Genomic DNA, 22511 nt, shown 5'->3' with positions numbered 1-22511 from the left:
TTGAGTACAATAAATACCTGAACTTACTCACATGGTGGGTGCTCGTCTTATCTTGACACTTTTATTTTTCACCATTGCCATTCAATGTAGAGGATTATGTTGTTGACATTACAAGTGACTTAGCATAATCTGGGCAATATACACACGTATATCTAACATTTGAAGACACTGGTTGCACTTTGCAATTGATTTCTACGTTGAGTAATCAAAATACAACGATCTTAACTTTGTATCAACGAAATCCACAGAATATCGCATCTTATTACGCATTCATTACAAAAAGATCTATTATAGTACATTTTGTACATGCATATGTAGCTACATTCAGGACACACATGATGATAGCTGAGCTCGCTAGATTTCCTTTTCGCTATGGGGTCTTGCGGCGTCACTTACCTTCCCGATCAACCCAGATGGCACTGCCCAACGATGACGTAACGCCCTCTTCAAATAAACGTTCACAGGTTACGGTCCAAAACACCTGTGTACAGGTAACGCTGCTAGGCAGAACAGGTGTGCTACGGGTACAGCACAGGCGGCCATCATGGCGGCTACGGACACCAGGAACCTCACCGATCAGATGACCAAACTACGGCTCAAGTTGATGCAGAGGGTACGTAACTTTCACTCATCTTCCTCCTTAGAAAACCTCGGTGACACCCGAGGAGGTTACAACCTCGTATCAACAACAAAAGGGATGGGAACTAAGGCGTACTTAACAAGATTAAGAAGGATAAGTAACTCCACATTACAATAGCGACCTTTCATTGTTAAACAAGGTGTATGTGGCTTTAGACCCAGTCTTTTAAAAGTTCTACTTCTAAAATAGACATCTAAGCTGTAATATGATATCCTGTAGAGTTCTTAAGCATGTAGTTAAACGTGTAGAGAGGACAATCTCTGCGGGAAGACCCACTTAGTCGGACCGCCTTGGTGTGCCCCTTGTCGGGGTTGTCTCATAAACCAACACTGTACAAAATGTCTTTGCAAGATGCAGTAGACTGCTTTAGAAATGATATTAACTGTAAATCGTAAGGCATACATGGGAAAGAAGTACATGGTTGTGGTGAATGGTCAATCGCCTGGACGTAATGCGCCGCCATAGGTGTTTTTGCCGGTCATCGGTGACCCATGAAAGTGGAATTAAGTTGTTGAAATTTTTCGTTGGCTTGTCTATTTCATGAATTTCAAACTCTTCTTTTCGCATATCTTGAGCAATGTTGGTCTCCATACCGTAGTGGATGTGTGTTTTTCAAAGAAGAAAACAGGTACCGGCCAGTTCCTAAAGGGTGTAGGTTTTAAATGTAAAAACACATTGACTGCACATGAAAATCAGAAAAAAAGCACAACAAACATTTGACACAAGGGAAGAGACAGAATATCTGCATAATCGCACAACGATCACTCAGGGGATCATAAAGTGATGCTCACTAGAAAGGGACATTTAATACACGAATAATCCATGTTGTAGATCATACGTTGTTTCACATCCAGGCTGTATTGGCTGTTGCTAAGCACTGCCCCACCCCAACCCCAACCAACGATACTACCAGAAATGTTTGCAAAGTGTTTCATCTTAACCAGATAAGACCATCTTTACCTTGTTGCTGTCCCTTAATAGATTAGAAAAAGTCTTACAGATGAATGCGTTGGAAGTTTATGTTCTGGGTAGAATGATACAAAACTCCAAAGCGCCGCCTAAGCTACACAAAGAAGTTGTGTAACGCCAGGCCATGGGTGGAACTATTAAACGTGACAATTGTCACTTGACACCCCTCTAGGAACTAATGAGCGTGAAACGACATGTCTGACAATCAATTTGTGACAATCAACAGAACAGATCTATTCTAGCTTTAGTGATTAGAAGACGCGGGTGTTGTTTCAGTGATTATAAAGTTTCCTATTGTATTTGTTCTTCCTGTGCTTTATTTGTGAGGAAGGTCTTTGAGTGGCACCATTTGTTTGTTAAATGGATAGACTGTTCTAGTGAATCCCAGTGCAACACTATGCACAGTTACATAGAGCCTAGGCCCATACCATATCCAGTCACCATATCCCCACTACTCCAAACCTTAAATACCTCCTATCGTCTATCAGAACAATGATACCTAAAATTGACTATTTACTCGAAAACATGAGAACCAGCCCAGTCAAACAGTTCTGTTGGACAACCCAGCTATTGCTCGATAACATTTGACCCCCAGGCCCCCCCACAAATGTTGGACAATGGTCACTGTTTAATCCCCAAGACATATAAAACTAAAGAGGCAAAGATATACACTTGCGTTTCCATAAACATTTCTCCATTGCTATGAAGGAAGTCTTGGACAAAAGAAAAGACAGTTGCTATGTTGTAGATGCCATTGAGTACTAAGTAACTTTTCTCGCCGTTATAAACATAACATTACATTCAACGTTGCAATTTCTGAAAGCCCCGAAAATAAAAAGAAATTAACTTGTTCAAGTCCCATTATGCCAACGCAATTGTATCTTAACAAGGCAACTCAAAGGCCTCGTCGTAATTCCCATTCAATTGGAGAAAGCATTTTGTGTTTTGGAACTGCTGGTTTTGTTGTGGTTGTCAACGGCCAAAGTCCCTGTGTATTAATGGGCGTAGCGACATGGCGTTTTTATCGCTTTAACATGGTATAGGAGTCTTCTAGATACGATATTAGACTCTGTGATTTATACATTTATGTCAGCATGTTGTGTTTTTGTTGTGTGTCGTTGATTAAAAAGGGCGGTCGTTCTGTGACATATTTTACAAGGGCAAGAGAGGTAAAAAAACAGTGGCGGGACAAATTTTGTCTGAGGTTTTATGATTTCTCCAACAATCCCGTTTGAAATATGACTTTTATAGATTGCAAAGCAAATTTGCTCAGGTTGACCTAGAGAAACCTGTACAAAGATCGCGAGGTACTGACATGGCCGCCATTTTGGAAAAAAATACAGCATGACGATTTTTTTGTAACTTTGTTCCGATTGACAGTGTTAACCTAACCTGTAGGTGAGCACAATCATGTACACCACAGGAAAAGAGTTCACGCTTGGCAACACGCTGATGGTGGGTCATTTGTTAGGTCATGTAATACCTTGCTGTACATAGTTTTTGCCATATCAAATTTCTCTCTCGCACAATGGCCTGTTACGTCTGAATTACAGGTATTTGGTGTAACGTAAGTGTCACTTTCCCCACTGACAGTGAAATATCTCTTCAACGAGTTCCCTACCGTGTAGAAGTCAATGTCAAGTCTCTGACAGTTTTTCCGGAACAAATATATGCCTTAGACTATACAAATATAACCAGGTGGGGTGGAAATTTTTACACGTCGTTCAAAGCCAAGCAGCAGTAGTCAAACGGTCTAGACAATTATTTTTGCTATTGAGGGTAATCAGTCGGTCAACATTACGACATATCACATTTATTAAGTACAAATGAGTGACAAAAGTAAATGGACCTAAGAAGGTTAACTTCTTTGGTGTACCGCACGCACCTTCTTCTATTTTTTTTCATATTTATTTCTTATTTTGGGGCAAATATACAATCATCTGCAATACAGTAGATAATAGGCAATATTTGGCTGAGTATTTTTTTCACTTTTAAGTCAGCAAAATAAAGAGAAGTCACTGGTCACAATCATGCAATATTCTTAAGAAGTCAAGATCTGATCAAGTAAGCGGGGACAATATTCAATATCACTCATTCAACGACACAGCTGTGCTTGGAAGAACACGGGTTCAAATGCATAACCTTCGTTGTAGCTAATTCTAGTTAAGTTTTAGTTTATTCGGGTTATGTTTTGAGTGCGTGTCATATGACACCGGTACTTACATGACTAATATGTCAGCTGTACCTTGTAAGTCTATGGTAACATAAGTCAACCATATGCATAAACAAACCAATATGTGCCTCTGTAGAAGCATTAAATTAAATCATTGTATACATAAGTAGCACTGATGATGGATTGTGTTTTGCGATTTTGTATGCGCAATCTTTTCTGAGATTAACAGTTTACGGGAAATTTTTGTTTCTTGGAGTGGTCTGTTCATTTTCCAACTCCGTTGTGCAAGTTTTTTTTTTGTCTCCTTCCTCCCTGATGCCAATAGTGCCAAGCAATGAGAATTTCTAACTGCGATGAACATATGTACTGGGTGGGTCACGGAAGGCAGGGCCTGGGGTTTCAGCAGAAAAACACATGCCTTATTTTTGGCTACAAAAAAAACTCTAAAATGTGTTTCAGGCATCTCTTAGCCTAGCCTAAAATAATGTTTCTAGTGTAAAAACAACACTAACTTTCATTTCCGTGTGTTTTGCTGCGAAGTTGTAAAGTTGGTTTGTTTTAAATCACACGTTTTGAGCCGAGAAAAAAAACACCATATAAAAAGCAAGACTGCATGCGGTATTTTGTATCTTCAAATTGTAAAGAGGTCAGTTATCGAACACATTGACAGACCAGGTGTGCTAGGGTGGACCAGGGCAGGTAGGGTCAAGTAAGGGTCAGATTTACACCGGTCACCATGGATACGGCCAGGCCAACTGAGCAGTGGACAGCGGCTTCGAAAGGCCAAATCCTCTCTGAGAAGATTAAACGAAAACAAGCGATTAGGTTACAAAATATAAGTTCCACCGCTGTCACCTTCGCAAATCCTTTGTTGAGGTGAAATAAATTAAAAATGCTGAAAATGACATTTAGATTAAGACAAAAAAACAAGCGGGGAAACAAAGGTAACACAAAGTAAGTGCTTGCGTCTTTTGAATCTTGTCGTCTCATAGCATTATTGCGATTTAAGGCCTTTTAGTGTAACCAGTTGATTTGCCGTCATTTTTCTGAAAATGAAATTACCATGTAATATACATTTGATATATCTTCAGTACAGCTTATGGGGTCTTGTAACTCAACAGCAATAGAAAACTCACACGTGTTACCTTCATGGTTTCTTAGGAGATGAAGAATTAGAAAGACCCCACCTCAACTATATATGTGTCTATACAGCAATGTGTTATCAATCATAAAATCTTTCCTACAGGCAAAAATTATTTTCAGTATCAGAACAAGATGATAGGTCACGATAGCAATAGTGTGTTTCGCGCTTTTTTTAGCGACCAATAACTATCAATTGGTCAATTATGCCGCCATTAGACGTGTTTTTATGATAATTCATAATCCTGTATATCTCCCGTCTGGGGGAAGAACATGAGAAAATGCGTTGTCAGACTACGGTCACCTAGCATTCAGTCAACAAACACTGGAAGTCATTAGGGTTTCGACTTAATCTTCGTCTATTTTTGGTCCAGCCTCCAGACCAATTTGTTATTTCATTAGTGGCAATATAATGGTCATTAATCGCCGTCTCCTTGGTAACGGGAAGGCCATATCTCAGGGACCAGGTGTCCTGGCGGACTTTAGACGCGTCTCCGTGGTGACGGACCACGCGCCTTTGGCATTGAGTACTAGGAAGCAGGCCACCACTGATATAAATGCACCGAAATATGCACGTGTCATTTCAGATACCATAAAAAAGAAGATCATGATCTTATGCAAATCACCTTCCCAATGACCCTTGCGATAGTCTCTACTCGTCCCGGATGTTGCTATGACGTCATGATGACGTTAGATGATGACAAGTTTTCGTTCTAACTATAAAGCTAGACTGTTTGATTGGCGTGTTCTTAGGCGCGCATTTGACACAGGTGGATAACGATTGATAGATATATTTGTGATTATATTTATAGAAGACTATAACTTGGTACTTTATATAGAATGACTTGAAATAGCGCTGCCTTTGACCGCCCGCGGTCAAAAATATCTTAACCTTGAAAAACGTGACGCAAATGCAGGTGACACGGTTTGTTTGAAACGCGCATTTCCTGCGCTTACAACGGTGTATGGAATTTGGGTGAGTTAATGTGCTCAATTATTGCCCATATTTTTAGGTTTGTGAATCAATTTGATAACAGTGTTAAACTTGTTTCAATTGTAAAGGACACATAAAATTAGGAACAGGTTTTCTACATTTCCTCTCTGGTCAATGAGTCGTTCATCTTTGTTCCTATTAAATGATATGTAATACATACGTCTTTATATATTATCTTCGGTAAGGACTCCTTTAACATTCTACAGAAACTCGTTGACTGTTGCGGTACACTATCTGTTAGTTCTAAACGAATCAATGTGTCACTGTATACTGTAAATGCAGAAATGTTCGCGGTGGTTTTATGTTCGCGGTTTTCGCGGCGAGCGCTTCTAAAACCACCGCGAACATTTTTGTCCAGTACTCTAGCAGTATGTGACTATATCGTTGCCGCGCACTTAAAAACCATCGCGCACACTCCATTTTCGCCTTAGCGCGAAATAAAACCACGCGAACTTAAATGCGCTTACAGTATTCTATTGCTTAAAGCAACATCCGGTACGTGTGAAAAAGCCGCCATTGGCAGAAATCTTCTTCTAAAAAAACGGGAAGTGTTAGCCAAGCACATCTGTAAAGCACGACTCTTGCTTTTCAATTCTAATTTACCGTAACAACTACGTCATACCACGTATACAACATGGAAACTGAATGGAGTTTTATGTACGCGTGCGTGACATGTATGGCATACTGAACGTGTTCTTCGTCATTTTCAAAGTCAAGTGAACAGCTTTAAAGTGCAAATGCAGCCGAAGCTCTTTCATAACTTAGCCATGCTGTCTCGAGAAAAGACGACCAGCTAAACAGCTCCTTACTTTGCCGTGCGTGTAACGTATGTACCTGTTATCTCTTTTGTTGTCTTCTCTAATGTGTCTTAATGATGTGTATACCGGCTTGTTTCGAAGTTTGTTGCCCTTTCCCACTCCGGACATGTTTTCTTAGCTTCTCGTGACGGAAGTGGTGACTGACCGTCTCATGTCGACCTAACGGCCTGAGCTTAACAAAATGTCTGATCATTTCAGGCGGAAGGTTTTCTCACTATCACTACGTTTTATGTAAATTAGTTATAAAGACCGCCATCTTCTCACGTCATGATAGGAGGATGTCCCGGATGTTCGATCTGGCGAGACTGCTGTTGCTATTGGTAACGATATCCATAGTAACTGGTCATTTCGCTAAACAGCAATAACCATGTTTATTGAATCTATCGATTTGTATGCCACGTGTTTCTCTAATGGATACGTGGAGAAACAGTTATTTCAAGCGCCATTTTGTAGAAAGTAGTTCCTTGAGCTTTTTCCTTGCTTTTTGCGCATCCGCTGTCTGCTTGGTCCCCTTGGAGCACTAGGATCTCAAGACACTTGTGATGTCATCGCTTCCCCCATGAATGTCTTGGATCGACAGGGTGTCCCTTCTCCTCGGAAGAAACTTGGTAACTGATTTTGTCTTGAACTTTGATGTCTGTAGAATGTGATGAAGAAAACGGGAGGATTAATTTATTCTTTCATTCTGTCTTTGCTTCTAATGTACGTTGATGAAGGTTTGACATCCAGGTAGTAAGATACGCCAGAAATAGTTACTCAAGTAACTGGACAACATTTTGAAACAGTGAGACTTTTGCTGTCTTTCGTCAGTGACTGGGAAACCAGGTTTTATACCAAAACTATGAATAGATATGTTAATGAGGTTAAGACAATTTAGGATGTCTTGACGTAGTCTTCTAATGTGATAGTTTCGTTAAATTTAAAATGTTTCCAATGACAATTTTTCTACTATAACCCTTAACGTCACCTGTGTAAAGACAGCAACTGTCATGGGCCAATTACGGGCACAACGCCCACTCTTATTCAACCTTGACACCAGCAGTGTTAGTGGCCTCTTCTTACTTCAATGAAGCCGACAAGACCTTAAAACATGGTTTGTCACGTCTGTGTTTTGAAGTAGACTTTTGTGATTAAATCCGGAGGGTTAGGCCTGTCAACAAAGACGACCGCACCCCCCTGATGTCTTTGACTTTCACTCGTCCGAATCACTCCAACTGTTTTGCCAAGGTTTAACCTAATCCTTTGGTGTACCTATAGCACGCCGTCACATTGCATTTCTAACCACTTTATCTTCATTAGATGCCGCTCAGAAAGACTTCTACTAATAGCTTGTGTATGTACTAATGTTAAGGAAATAATCTTATCTTTAAGTGTTGATGAAGTGGTTGCTAAGGTGGACTTCTAATAATCGTGGACGTTTTCTTGTGTGTGCTCTGCTCTTCTAAGCGTCGTTATTGAAATTATTGTAGTGTTTGTGACGCGTTTTGGCTGGAATGCGTTCACGGCTTCGAAAAAAGTACAACCTGTTAGCTGTGGCAATCGGGAAAGATTCATTTGGTAAGGATTATGTTCGGGATTATGTTTATTGTTGTAGTAAACAGTAGATGAGATATATAGACTTAAGGTCTCAAATTCTTGTCACAAACTTTCTTTCATGGGTGCATGCACATCTTTGCGTTTGCGTTGTAACTGTAGATTTCAAAAAGACCTTCGCCAATCTGTAAATGCAGACAATACGGCAGTGTAACTAAGTGCCGAAGATGTCAGCCACCAAATGACTGTTGTTATTTTCTCTTTCAGAAACTTGAGAACGAAAGAGAAAACGCACCATCAACAGGTAAGGATCAACAACTTCCTCTCATTTTCAAAGTTATAAAGGTAGAACGTGTCCATTTTGTAACAGTTTTTGTCGCAAGATGGCGTAAAATCACCGGCCATACAAACAGTAACTATGGGAATCGCTGTTTGTAGAGATTTGTGACTAATTAGGGTCGGTAAACTTTTTCATACACCATTTATTTCCATCAATAGCCACTATGCTAACCGAGAGGCTCTGTGCAAATACTGTAGTACGATCCCTACCTTTTCTATACAGTTCCTTGTTGGAAGGGACTTGTAATAGGATTATTAGGTCTTACAGTAAGCTTGTACTTCATCGTTGCTAGGTAGGTTTGAAGGATTTTAAAAGTGCTTGAGTAATGTTTACAGTAACAGGTAAACTTGTTTTCTTATGGACTATGATTTAATCGTTATCGTTCCATACGTCGTTAAATTTAACACAATACCTTTCTCTTTCACTCTGTTTTTCTTCATCTTTCATAATTTCATAGTTTGTAATCATAATCCTCTTTTAAATGAATAGGAAATACATATTTTGACGACAGCGACTTCCTGAATATTTCTTGAGATCGTCAAGCCATTTCATAGTGATCGACAAAAAGGTGAAGGCACGTTGAAAGCTATAGCTATCGATCACTAAAGGCCGTTGTTGGCACCCCCCCCCCTCCCCCATCAGACGGCCACACAAACATATAACCCGCTCTATTGAGATCTATAACCCTGGGTTATCAGAACGTCATTAATCATCATTGCTGAGTACCTGAGTTATTGCCGGTATGAAACGTCTAATATTTGCCGATGGGATGGCGCCGTAAGTAGGTGGTACTGGGGTTAAGGGGAGGTCGGTTGCCGGGGTAACGAACATCACGTGACACAAGTAACAGCAAAAGACAAACATGTTCTCCACGACAAGCAAATCTTCAGTTCTTCTTATCTTTCGAGAAAATTTGTTCTCCAATTTTTCATTTGTATCTTGCGAAACTTGTTGGTACTTTTTGATCGCTTGGTGTTAAACATTATTTGCGCATCTCGTTTTTTTCCGGATCCTAGTTTCCGACACAAAACGAACGAAACAATGCTAAACGATAGGCCGTTAAAAACAAAATCTGAACAATGACGAAGTTACAATGTTATAGAAAGCGGTACAAAGGAACCACAAGAGCTCTTTAGCGCCACAAATCTTTACAATCGGTGATCTACTTGTTATGCCACCAAGGTTAAGTCATTAATGTTCCATTCGTCAAACCTTTGAGGTTCCGGGTTGACAGTAATGGTAAATGATGCCGGTTAATTACAGACACAGAGGAATGTTTCTGTCGTCATTCCAAACCCAGGGTTGGTTCCATGGCTCCACAGCCACCAAACCCTCTCCAGTCTTAATGTTAAAACCGTCAATTAATTAGGTCCTTTTCTTTGAGATTCTACGAAGGGTTATGGTCGTCACAAACGACGTATCTCGAGCACATCGTAAAAGGATAAACAACTGTTTCAGTCGTGTTTACATGACCCCTTGGAGCAAACTACTTACATTGTGGTCCCTTGGTTACCGTAACTATGGCCGCTACCGCTCTCTACAGTTGATCGGTACACAAAACAGTCCAGTTCGGACCGGACTGACAACAATGCCCCGATCGCGACCTGTCGTAGCGGTGTTTGCGGAGTGTTGAGTTGAATACACGCCAGTAGAAGTATCAAAATTCTCTCAAAGTGTCTTTCTGTAAGGATCAGATTACGCCCTTGACAGGGCAAGATGTGACGACTGAATGCTTCCACCTTTAACGATCTTAAGATTGTCCGACTTCCCCTGCTTCCTCGGTAAGTTCTCAAGTACGTGTAGACGCTTTGGTCGCTAAAGTTCACTAAGCGTGGGCCTTACGCACAGAATGACGATCACGCAATCTTTTCTTAGTGATAGATTCGCTGTTTAATGTATCTAGAACAACTCTGGAATGTACATAGATATGATTTCCATGCCCATGGAAAATTAGTTACTTTGTACGTCACCGTGTAAAGTTACATTTCTATGCATCCTGGCAACTTCGGCTTGAGATGTGTAGATCACTGACCTAAAACCCCCACACGGACTGTTCCGTGTACAAAGAATGCGTTCATCTAAGTTCACTGCAATTTCTAGAATTTTTCGTTTGTTTCTCACAATACACTTCTTATTTTTGCACTTCTTGCTCACTCAAACTCTTCCATTTATTCAACATTTCTGATGTAGGCTTTCTGCTATGGTATCTGCCTTGTTGTCGTCAAGCAATATACAAATGGCCAATGTTACTATATGATAGTCTTAGGATTAGCTTAAGCTTTGTAATCTTGTCATGCCACTTGAGGTTGATCTGTTTTGATCCTTCCTTCAGCGACAGAGGCTGATCCCGACAACTCGCCGGACGCCCTGCAGCGAGCTCTAGAGAGGCGACAGGACCTCCTTAACAGATTAAGGGTCAGCTTCTTCTAGTTCTGCCGTGTGAAATGTCTACGTTTTTATATCTTAATGTCATACTACCCTTCTATTTGACACCGTGCCTGAAACAATAGTGATTACAAGTATTAATTTCAAGGTATACAACATGTCCATGTTACAAGAAATTTTCGATGCGACAATGCCGTTATCGCTGACATTTTTATTCTACTCTTCTATCGGTATTCAGAGTACAGTCAAAACTGCCCAAGGAGACCACTCAGGGGACCGATAAAATATGGTCTATGTGAACAAGGGGTCGCTATAGACAAGTTGTTTAATGCTTGAGCCAATGGGAAAAATTGGTCACATTGGGCAAGCGGTCCTTATGTAGAGATGGTTACTTGTACAGGTTTGACTGTAGGTCATCTTTAAATCGTTCAATATTAATGCTTTTGTTTTAGTCATTAAATACTGGTGGTAATGGTCATATTTCTATACTGGATACGGTATTGTGCCTTCGGCAAATGTCGTCTCATTGAAAAATTAGAAGGACATTCTCTCATTTCCATAGCTGATACCAAATTGTTATTTTGCAGGACGAAAAATTGAACGAGACTAGAACACCGTCTCCTATGTACCGGCCAAGGTCATATGGGGGTCACAGACACAGGAGACTACTGACGCCCATCCGGACTGCAAGGTCTTTACCTGACATACAGGTGAGCTCACGACAGCTGAACAAACAAACAAACAAACAAAGTTTAACAAACAAAACGGCGCTAGCAATGCTGGAATCGTTGTGGTATACGAAGTAAGCACTGGGGGCATAGAAAGTCTCTCAGATTTATTCAAACGTAACGAATGTTCTGGAAATTTCAGAAAATATTGTTTTCACATTTCCTAAAAGTTAAAACATTGCCTCCCATCCAGGTCTACCGTCACAACGATGCGATGCCGCATAGACAGATAGTGGAGCATCAAATAACGTCACAGATCCCCCCTCCACCGCCTCCACCCCCTCCCCAGCCTGTGGTACAGCCCATCGTTAACCAGATGCCGCAGCCAATAGTGAACCAGGTACCACCACAGCCGATAGTCAACCAGATCCCTCCACAGAACCCGCTCATACATAACGTCTATCCACCGGCTCCGCCCGAGAACAGGAACTCTGCCTTCTTAAACAGGAACGGTGAGATATGGCCTTCTTTCACTTGTCTGATAGCATTTTGTCATTGATATCATGGGAAGTTTCAAGAATGACATAGAAGAAAAACATTCTTCAAAGTCTGGTGTGCAATTTGTATCTAATAGTTGTCAATGATGATCTACAAATTTCTAACGCAACATTACAAAATGCAGTATCCAAAGCCTCTGTGTAACCTGTATTCCGAATGAATACATCTTTTTTGTAAGTAAGAAGTTGACTTGTTTGATTTGGCATTGGAACGATCTAGATTTCTATGACTTTGACTTTTGACTATCAAATTTTGAGATGTCAAAACGATCATTTTAGATTGAGAATCAACTCCATATCCGTATAGCCGGTGTAACAGCCATTCAGCGTAACACACCAGCTTCGCAGGCACACTGAAAGACCTAACCCTTGCATAACTAACTGTAATTTATCTGTAATGAAGATGTTGGAAGTCTAAGACCTACATTTCTGTTTCCCAGACATGGTCGACATGATGATGATGCAGAACGCGCAGATGCACCAGATCGTCATGCAGCAGATGATGTTCCAGCACCTGCCCATGAAGCAGCCGCAGCAGCAGCAGCCGCAGCAGGTGTCCATGCCGGTACAGGTGGGTACAGCATCGCACATGCCATGATACAACTCTGAGCAAAATTCTCGAACAATGCGTCCCACATTATGCTAGGGTCACATTTCCAAGCCGGGGCCCGGCCGGGCAGCTTGTGAGAACGAAAACGATTATATAAAAGACAACAAAACACACAAAACGTTTTAAAAATTTCTCATTACCATACGCTATGTATATTCTTGATATTCATTTTTCATTCTTTGTTTTCTCAAACAGCCCGGTCGGGCCCCGGCTTGGAAATGTGACCCTAGCCTTAACATGGAATCCAAACCTATTATAGCTCCTGAGTCTCTTATATCCTTGCGGAGAGGACAGAAGAGACTCGGGAGCTATAATAGGTATGGAAAACTGGCTATCCCACATTTGATTTCCTAGCTAAGCAATCTGGGCATCGGACCATACAACAACTTCTTCAAGGAAGCTAGAGGCATATCAGAAGTCACGTTTAGTGTATTTACAGAAAACACCTGGTAGATTCTGCATGTAGGAGACTTAGCTGCAAGACCACAAGGGTTTTGGGCCTCTGCGTAACGCTCAAAAAAGAATCTTTTCCTGTTGCTCACTTATGAACGCAGAGGGCTGAAATGTCAAATTGTACAAGTTTTTGACCCTTTAGATTCTTTCGCAATATTAGTGATAGCATCCACGAGTAACCTGGCAATTGTAACCAGAAGTAAGGGATGTTTTTCGCTGTTAGAGTCTATGTTTACTGAAGAATGTGTGTTCACGTTTCCACCCCAGGTGATGCAGGAACCGCCGGCACCGGTCGTGGTCCAAGCCCCGGGCGGAGGCAAACGTCCCCCCTCCGTACATCATCATCATCACTACTCCTCCGTGCAGCAGCCAGCGGTGCAGTACCAGGCAGCGCCGCAACCGCAGCCTGTCGTCAGTCACATCACTCAACTCCCGCCGCTACAGCCGTGAGTGACATTTCTATGCTCATGTTTAAAACGTCACCAAGAAGGTTATATGTTTTCGGTGCTGTCTGTGGTTTGGTTTGTGGTTGGGTTTGTGACTGCATGACTCGAGAATCTGCATGACTCGAGAAAAGGTGGTCCGGTATTGGGAAAACGAAGGTCAAGTTCGATATTACGCCTCTTACTCTGGAGCTGTTCTGCTAACAAAAGACTGCATGACCATACCTGCTAAGAGAATCAGATAGTCTACTAGACTAAGTAAGCAATGTCTAAAGAGATACAATACAATACAATACACTACAAAATTAGGATATGCATAGTGTAAAAAGATACAATACACAACACCCAATGTGTTGTCCATTTTGATCCTCATTCTAGTCTTTCTTTACCTCCAGGAGAAGGGTATACCGAAACATCCCACCGCCCCCACCTCCCAGCGCAACACAAACGGTCGGTCCCGATTACCAACCACAAACAGGTAAGACTGGCTGAGGAAAACTCACTCTATAAGATTTGTCCCAAGATGGCTTTGGAACAGCAACAGCAATGCATGTGTGACAAGGGGCCGAAAAGATTTATCAGCAGAACGCCAACTACAAATCATAATGTTAGTGGCAAATTTAAATGATTGGCGATAAGATCTGCAATGACTTAGATATCGATAATTTCCATACAACCATAAATAAACAGATGTTCATGTAACTGACGTAACCGGTGCTGATGGTGACGTCATTGATAATGATGATGATATTGCAATGATAATTAATACTTTGATGGCAATGAAGCAAAATAGAACATATTGATCAAATCTCTCACTACCTTGCTTGAAATATTAATATTTCCCATCCCTAATGAATGTGTGATTATTTGCAGACTACTATGACGACGCATTCTGACCTGCCGGATGATGACGTCACTATGACGTACAGCAGCTTCGCCTAACTATGATTGTGCACCTGTCAAAGAAAACCCAAAGGCGATTGGGTTTGTCAAGCCCTAACATTATATATCTGATAGGATAATGTTCAACTTTGCATTTGTCCCCGTGGTTTTCGTTGACAGGTGCACAATCATTACCTAAATGCTTGTGTAAATAGTTGAAATGATAAAACATGGAGGAAAAAATATTTGGGCGCCATTTTGAAGTTTTAAAGTAGTGTGTACTTGTTGTGTAAAAGTCTTTGATTGTACAGGAGGACAAGCCTGGCCGTAGTTCGAATCCCCTGATAACATGAGACAGCTAGAATCATCGACAATGATGTATTTATTTCGATAGTCAAACTTCCTTCGAGTAGAAAGCAAAATCAACCGGCCAGAATTCAAAGTAAGATCGTGACGTCATATCCGGATCGTTGACGTAACATCCGGGCCTGTACTACCTCAGCATACCAAACCTTCCCTCTTTGTGCTAAATAAACAAAATAAGGGCGTCAAATTCCCGAGTTAACGATGTTGCAAAATTACCTGACGAAGGGCCGATATTTAGACCAGGTAGAGTAGGCTGTTAGGACTTGGACTCTTTTGTCAACTGTAAATAGACCGTATAGAGTGGTGGCGTAGTGTACATAGCGCTGAGCGCGATGATCATATTTGGACAAATATTCCGTATGCAGAATATGAACGCGTCTATCTTGGCAATTTTTTCCAGACAGTTTTTAACTTTTGAGACGTTGTATTTGACGGAAATGTGCAAAATGATTTGTGTACAAATAGGAACATATGTTTGTATTAAAGAATAATTCCCATCAACCTCTTTTGTGGGCGTGGCTTCTTTGTGTCGAGTCTCAATCAGTTTCTCATTAATCATCAACAAAAAGCTGTCATGCATGAATTCTTTTTATTTACATACAAAATATTTGACTTTTTCGTCAGAGGCAGGACAAAATTGACCAATGGAAACTCTTCTTATATACCTGTCAACTGCAATCACCAATGGGAACGCTCCTCTCTTCCTGCTCTGGGCAGTAGAAAGGACGGTCCTACATGTATAGAGTGACAAAGTAATCTTTACACTGACACAGAGTAAATTTTGTGACATATGAGAAAACATGTGCTAACAGGTGTCTTTTAAAGACTACAAAGGAGCCCGCCCACCTCACATCACGCTCGTCACGCTTCAGTTGAAATGAAAAGAACCAATGATAACACAGCTTAGGTTCTATACGCTGAAAGGTCCGCATGCAGTTAGGCTCAAGTTTTGTTTTCAAAATTGAGTCTTACTTAGACGTAAACCTATATTTGGTTACAATTATATACAATAGATTGGACGTTTGATAAAAGTGATAAAATGTCTGTATATACATGCTACAATGAACCTACGCCAAACTAAATCACAAGTTTCAAAGTTTTCTTATTTTGTTTTGTTGAAGTCTTCTTCTAATCATGCCGATCCTTTTGGCAAAACAAACAGCATTACCAGAGGTAGGTGTTTGAGAAGTTGTGATTTCTGCTAAAAATAACCCAAAAGAGAAACGTTCCAGCCACAATCTGACTGATGTGACTGAAAAGTGCGGTCTTTCAGTAAGCAGATCTAGAGTAGCAGCATATCTGTCAGTGTAGCCCAGTCAGCTGTATGTTACCACGACCATTTGAACATTATGCTGCATAAGTAACAGTGTCCTTTCACAGCAACATTCCCTGGCCGAAATGCCGAGGCCATAACGACCTTTTCATAGAGCTCTCCTCCGCTGACATGGTTGTTTGTGATGCACACAGGCCAAGAACCTCGGTGTGTGTCAGACAGAACAAAGACCAGGGAGCGTATCGTCTTAGAGATGTTTTCTCAGCAAACCACTCTCACTTTACTCACACGGTCGAAAGAAAATGAGGAATTTACGTCTGTGTTAGTTTCAGGACGGGCCCTAGTTTTGGGGGCCATGTTGAATACACTGTATATAGTGAAAGCGTTTTTACGACCCTGAGGGAGAAGTGTTTTTCACTTGTTCTGTTAGATTGTGACATGACGTTTTCATTTCCAAACAGATGTGAGGAGGGAAAATCACCACCTTTTCGTCTTTCTAACGTTTTCTTTAATCTTTCTTTCTATCGGATCAAAATACTCAAGTGCTGTCTACTAAATAGTACGTACTTCTGTCCCTCTCAGCTAAGACTAAAACCCCGGTCAGAAAACGAAGTAAAAAGCAGCCGACCCCAACACCAACACCACCTCAGCCAACACCCGTCAGACCCAGAACTGTCGTCACCCCGCCTAAATCTAAAGGTCGGTCATACCTACTGTCAATCAATCAATCTCTTGACGGAACTACATAAAGTACAAGGCAACAGTTACTCAAGCTTCTATGAAAGTTAGTGACATCCAGGTAATAAGATACACAAGCTAACAGCTGGATAAATTTTTGAAACTGACAGAAATTTCACACAGGATCTGCTGTCTTTTTAGTGACTGAACCTAAGTTTGTTTCAGTGACGAAAGACAGCGGATGCCGTCTGAAACGTCTGAACGTGTACAAAATTATCCAGCTTCTTGAGTACGTAACTGTTATGTTGTGTATCTTACTACCTGGATGTCTAACCTTCTACATGGTGGTATGATGATGATGATGTGATACATAACTGCACTTTTGTATATGCATGTATGTTTTAAGTTGTATGTATTCTTGTCGTTACTAGAGGCTTTTTGGTTGACCATTCAGATTACTTTCAATTCACTTGTGCATGCAGTACTGACATATCATTAGTATGAAAATTTAATCCGTTGTTAATGACTAACTGAATGCATTTAGATAAACAAAAGATAATGTAATCATATATTTGATCAAGGATGTTTTATAAAACCTCCTTGATTTGACTTAAACTAGACGTGCAATAATACCTGTACTTTTATATTTTGACTGTAGAAACGCCAGCACCAAAGCCACCCACACCGCAACCACCAGCAAGAAAAATACCGTTTCCCGGACCACGTAAGTTTAAATTTATATTACTGTAGTTTCAAAGTTTGCAGATGCACCGTGAATACATTAATGAACTTGTACATAGTTTTACCTTGCATTAAGGTAAATTACGTTTCATTCCTTTTGTGATATCTCGTTGCTATGCTTATATACAGTATCGCCATTTGATATTTAAAACATTGATACAAGTTTGGGGATTGGGAATCAAAGTGAGTTGTTGTAGACCTCAGCATTCTATGGGCCACAACCTTACCTGCAAACAACTTTTCAGATTTGACAGAATGAGCGACGTTATCAAAAACAACATATAAGATCATTATCATGCTAACAGTTTGTGCCTGACTGATTCTATTGTGTAAAAAGGATAAAACAGCTGTGTCATAGGCTGAGCATATTAAGGGCAGTTTTATTTTTAAATTTTCCTGTTTTGATAGTGACATATTACAACTTAGTTTGTGTAATAGCAAAAATTGATGTCATGCGAAGTTTGTAAACGTTGTGTCAATCAATCTGTTGCCATGTCCAGCCAGGGCGGCTTGACCACGCATACTCACCCCTCCCTCTTTCTCTCTATCTCTTTCAGAGGAGGATGAGGAAGAAAAGGTTTGTGTCGGAAAACTTTCATCCCTTTCTCTTCCTGTCTTCTCTTCCCTCTATCCTTTATTTCCATCTTTGACCTGCTAATAACCACTGCCTGAAGTCTGCCCTGGCTGTGCATGCGCACTGAGAACTATGTGTTTCCTCACTGCCCCCCTCCCTCCATCTTCAGCTGCCCTCCGGAAGCTCAGACATATCTTCTACGCCGCCTGGTTTGTAGCTTTTCTTAAGGCACAGCAGAAAAAGGTAGGCTGACTTACTTTGATGAAAGAGAGTTGAAATCACCTTAATGTTCTTAGAACAGACATACAATACACGAGATGAATATCTAAAAACACATAGGACAGCCCCTGGTCTGAGTTAGGACACCTAGGGGGCGCAGGGTAAAAAGTAAACCGTGTGCGTCGTACTGTTCAGGCACCGAAACTGCAGACAAAAAAAGATTCTCTAAACATATATGATTGATACACGCAAACTACATACACACATATTGCACTGGTTGACTATTGCACTGTTTCATATACGTTACCGTACTATTAACATGAGAACACTCCCGTGGGGTTTTCCCAGCCAACATTCCTAGCACAGTATATATGAGGCACAGATTGCACATTTCCTCAGCCTGATATTAAGTCCAGTTATCATCAAGTACTATAGATATCAGAAGCGTCAAGAATTGATTACATAGATATATCTTTTATTCATAATATTAAGCATCTTAGCAATGAATCAATGCTTTACAAACTACACTGGTGCGAGAAAGATTTGAAATGAATTGAAATTTATGAATCTGCATCCAGTTCCATAATGCAAAACGAAGATTTGCACTGCACAGTTAAGATAAACATAGCATACAATTTGTCAACGTATCACACAACGTAAATATGCACTGCCTGTGTGTTAGTGATGTCTTGACTCTCTTTTCCACAGAATCGAGAGAAGAGATTAGAAGAAGAGTTCCTCTTTGGTATTCACCTAAAAGAAGCTGTGTCAGCGTTGCACAGGATATACCTCAATGTAGGTACCAGTCCATCTTGCTCACTAAACTTCAATTGCAAATCACTTGAGGGACATCACACTTTGATGTGAATGTTTCTTGTTAAAGTTTTGCGGTTTTATATCATCGTGAATTTATGTGTTAAGTTTATGTTAAGTGATTTGCGTTTTTAGTTTGATTTGGTATGATTTTGTAATGGATCCCTTAGAAATAACTTACCCAGTTATGCTAGGGTCATATTTCCAATCCGGGGCCCGGCCGGGCAGTCTTTGGGAACGAGAAGTATGATATAAAAGAAAACAAAAACACAGAACGTACCCAAAATTATTTAAGAGCAAAGCTTGTGCAAATGTATTGACATACACTTTGATTTTTCGTTTCCGCAAACAGCCCGGCCGGGTCCCGGTTAGGAAATGTGACCCTAGCATTAACTGAATGGATTGTCGTTAAGATTCATACATAAAATAGAGAGAAAAAATAAAGGTCATTTTTTTGTTTTTCCTCAGCCGGAAGGTCCTGTCAACGAGATCTTAAGAACGGCCGTCTTGGACGGAACCATAGATACAAAGGTAAAGCACATAGTCACGAAGAGCCATCAGAAGCGTTGCTTTAGGTAAAACGGTTCACAGGGACATGCAAACGATAGATAATCAAAATTGGACTGTTGGCTCTATGCTACAGATTTTTTTCCTGTATTTCTTAACTTTGATTTTATGGATAACAAGCTTTGTTCTTTTTTATTTATTTTGGAGACTTGCTGAGTGTGTTTGCAACAGCAAAAGTGGCAAATAAAACATGGTCAAGTTTTCTTTGACAGAACGCGATATTTTATGTCAAACATCACCCACTCTTTATCGTTCTCTTAGCGGGACGCTCGCGGCTCGGTTGTAGAGTTTGTTGATTCCAGACAAGCCATTCCCCAAGTCTGCTACATCATCGAAAATCTCACCTACAACATCACGGAGATCATGGTACGAGTTAGCCTGAATACCAACCTTTTTAGCATCCGTTCGCTACCCAAGCTTGGGTAGCGCCGCGGAGCTTATGTAGCGGACGGAAGCTAAAAAGGCTGGCACTCAGGTCAGGTACGAGTGTGAGTCTTTTCAATAGTTTTCTATATTCCCCACAGTAGCGTTTTCAATGATAGAAGAACAAGAACTTTATTGCGCGAAAAATTTTAACTGGTACAATATGATATAAGGAATCAATGATCTCATACCTCAGTGAAATATTTAGAGTTTTTGTGATATGTTTTTATTGAGTAAATGAAGACGTTTATTGTACTTGTACACATGTACCCAATGGGTTAAATACAGGTCACAACAAAAGAACAGTACTAGTATACACTGTCAGATACATCTATACATTGTTGAGTTACTACAAGGATTATAAACTGCATTATATTGGACTTCTCGCTTCTTTGTTATGATAAAAATGTAAGGGCAAATATGTTTCATAACCAAAGGTTTGTCTAAACTCATTAGAAATATTTGTCTTTCATTTTCCTACAGCCGGACAAGGGTGTTCTGGGAACCAACAAGAAAGCTTCGATTTTCCATTTGGTACAAGACAGGAAAACATTCCCCAAGGGATACTTCTGGCAACTGGAAAGGGTACAGTATACTCAATTTCATTTGTTTATTGTTACTTTAAATGTCTAACCATATTGAGCCATCTCTATTCATGTTTTGACTACCAATGTTCCCGTTTACAGGCTGAGCTGGAGTTTGACGCTCTGGACAGAACAGTTCGAGTCAATAAACGCAGGGCGGCCATGCTGGTCTTAGGCATGTACTTATCGAGGGGACTCATAACCACGGTAAGAGCGTCTACTAGCGGACTGTTGAAGTACTGCAGATACCATGCTACTTCTGTCATTTATCTTGTGAAGCATTCCCGCATACGACAACAAATCTGTTCATCAACATAACAGACATCAAGACGGGTTGTGTAATATTTTCTTTGAAAAGTCACATGTTGGTTGGTTGGTTGGTTGGTTGCAATTGATTGGTAGGTTGGTTGGTTGGTTGGTTGATTGATTGATTGATTGATTGATTGATTGATTGATTGGTTGCTTGCTTGCTTGCTTGGTAGCTGGGACATGGTGTGATCTTCCGCTTGTTGAATTCCCTCCCTCAGTTACTGATGAAGCCACTAGACTACGGTCTATCCACGACGATGTTGGACGATGTTGGGGAGAGGAACTTGAAAATGCTGGCCACCCTCTTCCTAAACCTCGTCCGGAGGGCGTCAGTGCCAGCGAAGGAACAGCCATGGGTAGGCTTTTTCTATATCAAGTGTACCTTTTTTTTGGACATCATTATGAGCATTGTATTTAAATGTTGTCTTTCTTCATCACGGGCTCATTTGTTGTCTAAACATGCCCCCTAGCCTATCCCAATGGAACTGCAGCGGTATATCTACACGGATGAAGAAATGAGGGGGATTTATGGCAACAGCAAAGTCAGGAAGAGTCTTGATTATGCTGAGGTAGGTGCAGTCTGTATGTAGTTCACTGTGCACTTTCTTCCCCTAGCCGGTGCCCGTGGAACTGCAGCGCTTCATCTATTCTGATGAAGAAATGCGGCAGATCTACAGCAACAGCAAAATCAAGAAAAGTTTGGAGTATGCCGAGGTAGGCCTATAGGACGCCTTTAGTACGACACCAAAGGGTGCAATTTCAATAAAAGGCACTGTCACATGGGTATTTGATCTGTTGAATATGATTCAAAATAGAATAGACGATGTTATCATAGTACTTTAGTACATGTACATGGGTAAGTTAGCCTTGAATTAAACCAAAAATCGAAAATACACGACGAATGGGAAGTTAGGCCTATAACTGTATTTCGAAATTAAGAGAATTGGATAAACCATATATGATTGCCTTCCAGACTTTAAACAGTACATATGTAGCTACGTAGATCGGAAGTGATTGGTTCATGTATGAATTAGCATGACTCTATGTCATTTCAGAAACTTTTGCGAGACTGGGCGGAGGAATACGTCAAGCGGCTCATTAAAGCAAGAGATCCAGACGACGAGTGAAAAAACGTACACGTCCCGACATGCTGTTCAATGAGTTTGACAAAAAATCATATTCCCGTTACGTTCAAGTGCTCTTCAGAGTTGTTGCTGATATCAGTACCGTGTTACAGACTTACACCGATAAGGGTACTCTATCTGTATTGAGACACCTTCAATATTTTGATGTAAATACTAAATACTGTTCAGTTATTCGTGTGCGTCAGTGTACATGTACATGGGGGGGGGGGCGATT

General features: G+C 40.7%; 1 protein-coding gene across 4 annotated transcripts; it reads left to right on the top strand.

The window, feature by feature from the left end:
- The first annotated feature begins 458 nt into the window (after positions 1-458).
- LOC136446100 (mediator of RNA polymerase II transcription subunit 15-like) lies at positions 459-22444 on the top strand. Of its 4 annotated transcripts, none has more exons than XM_066444375.1 (19): positions 459-613; positions 8535-8571; positions 10940-11022; positions 11580-11702; positions 11914-12172; positions 12658-12788; positions 13548-13726; positions 14119-14201; positions 16827-16943; positions 17581-17646; positions 18407-18480; positions 19165-19251; positions 19738-19800; positions 20098-20202; positions 20743-20844; positions 20946-21050; positions 21371-21508; positions 21768-21866; positions 22208-22443. In XM_066444375.1, exons 1-19 carry the CDS (start codon positions 545-547, stop codon positions 22277-22279), a joined length of 1992 nt encoding a protein of 663 aa, XP_066300472.1. In that variant the 5' UTR covers positions 459-544; the 3' UTR covers positions 22280-22443. The 4 variants fall into 4 exon arrangements, with proteins under 4 accessions (XP_066300472.1, XP_066300474.1, XP_066300473.1 ...); XM_066444377.1 differs by lacking the exon at positions 18407-18480 and adding an exon at positions 18221-18240 and having other exon boundaries at positions 22208-22442; XM_066444376.1 differs by lacking the exon at positions 459-613 and adding an exon at positions 7157-7342.
- The last annotated feature ends 67 nt before the right edge of the window (positions 22445-22511 follow it).

Source organism: Branchiostoma lanceolatum, chromosome 12 (genome assembly GCF_035083965.1).
Source record: "Branchiostoma lanceolatum isolate klBraLanc5 chromosome 12, klBraLanc5.hap2, whole genome shotgun sequence".
Lineage (NCBI taxonomy): Eukaryota > Metazoa > Chordata > Leptocardii > Amphioxiformes > Branchiostomatidae > Branchiostoma > Branchiostoma lanceolatum.
Note: the sequence above shows the minus strand (reverse complement) of the source record. Positions and strands in the feature narration are given on the sequence as shown.

What these genes read in the sequence shown, in the direction of transcription:
- LOC136446100 (XM_066444375.1), top strand. Translation starts at nt 545, where the DNA reads ATGGCGGCTACGGACACCAGGAACCTCACCGATCAGATGACCAAACTA. An exon ending in AGAAAACGCACCATCAACAG is followed by an intron (nt 8,572 to 10,939) that starts GTAAGGATCAAC and finishes TCCTTCCTTCAG; the next exon opens with CGACAGAGGCTGATCCCGAC. An exon ending in ACGGAACCATAGATACAAAG is followed by an intron (nt 19,801 to 20,097) that starts GTAAAGCACATA and finishes TCGTTCTCTTAG; the next exon opens with CGGGACGCTCGCGGCTCGGT.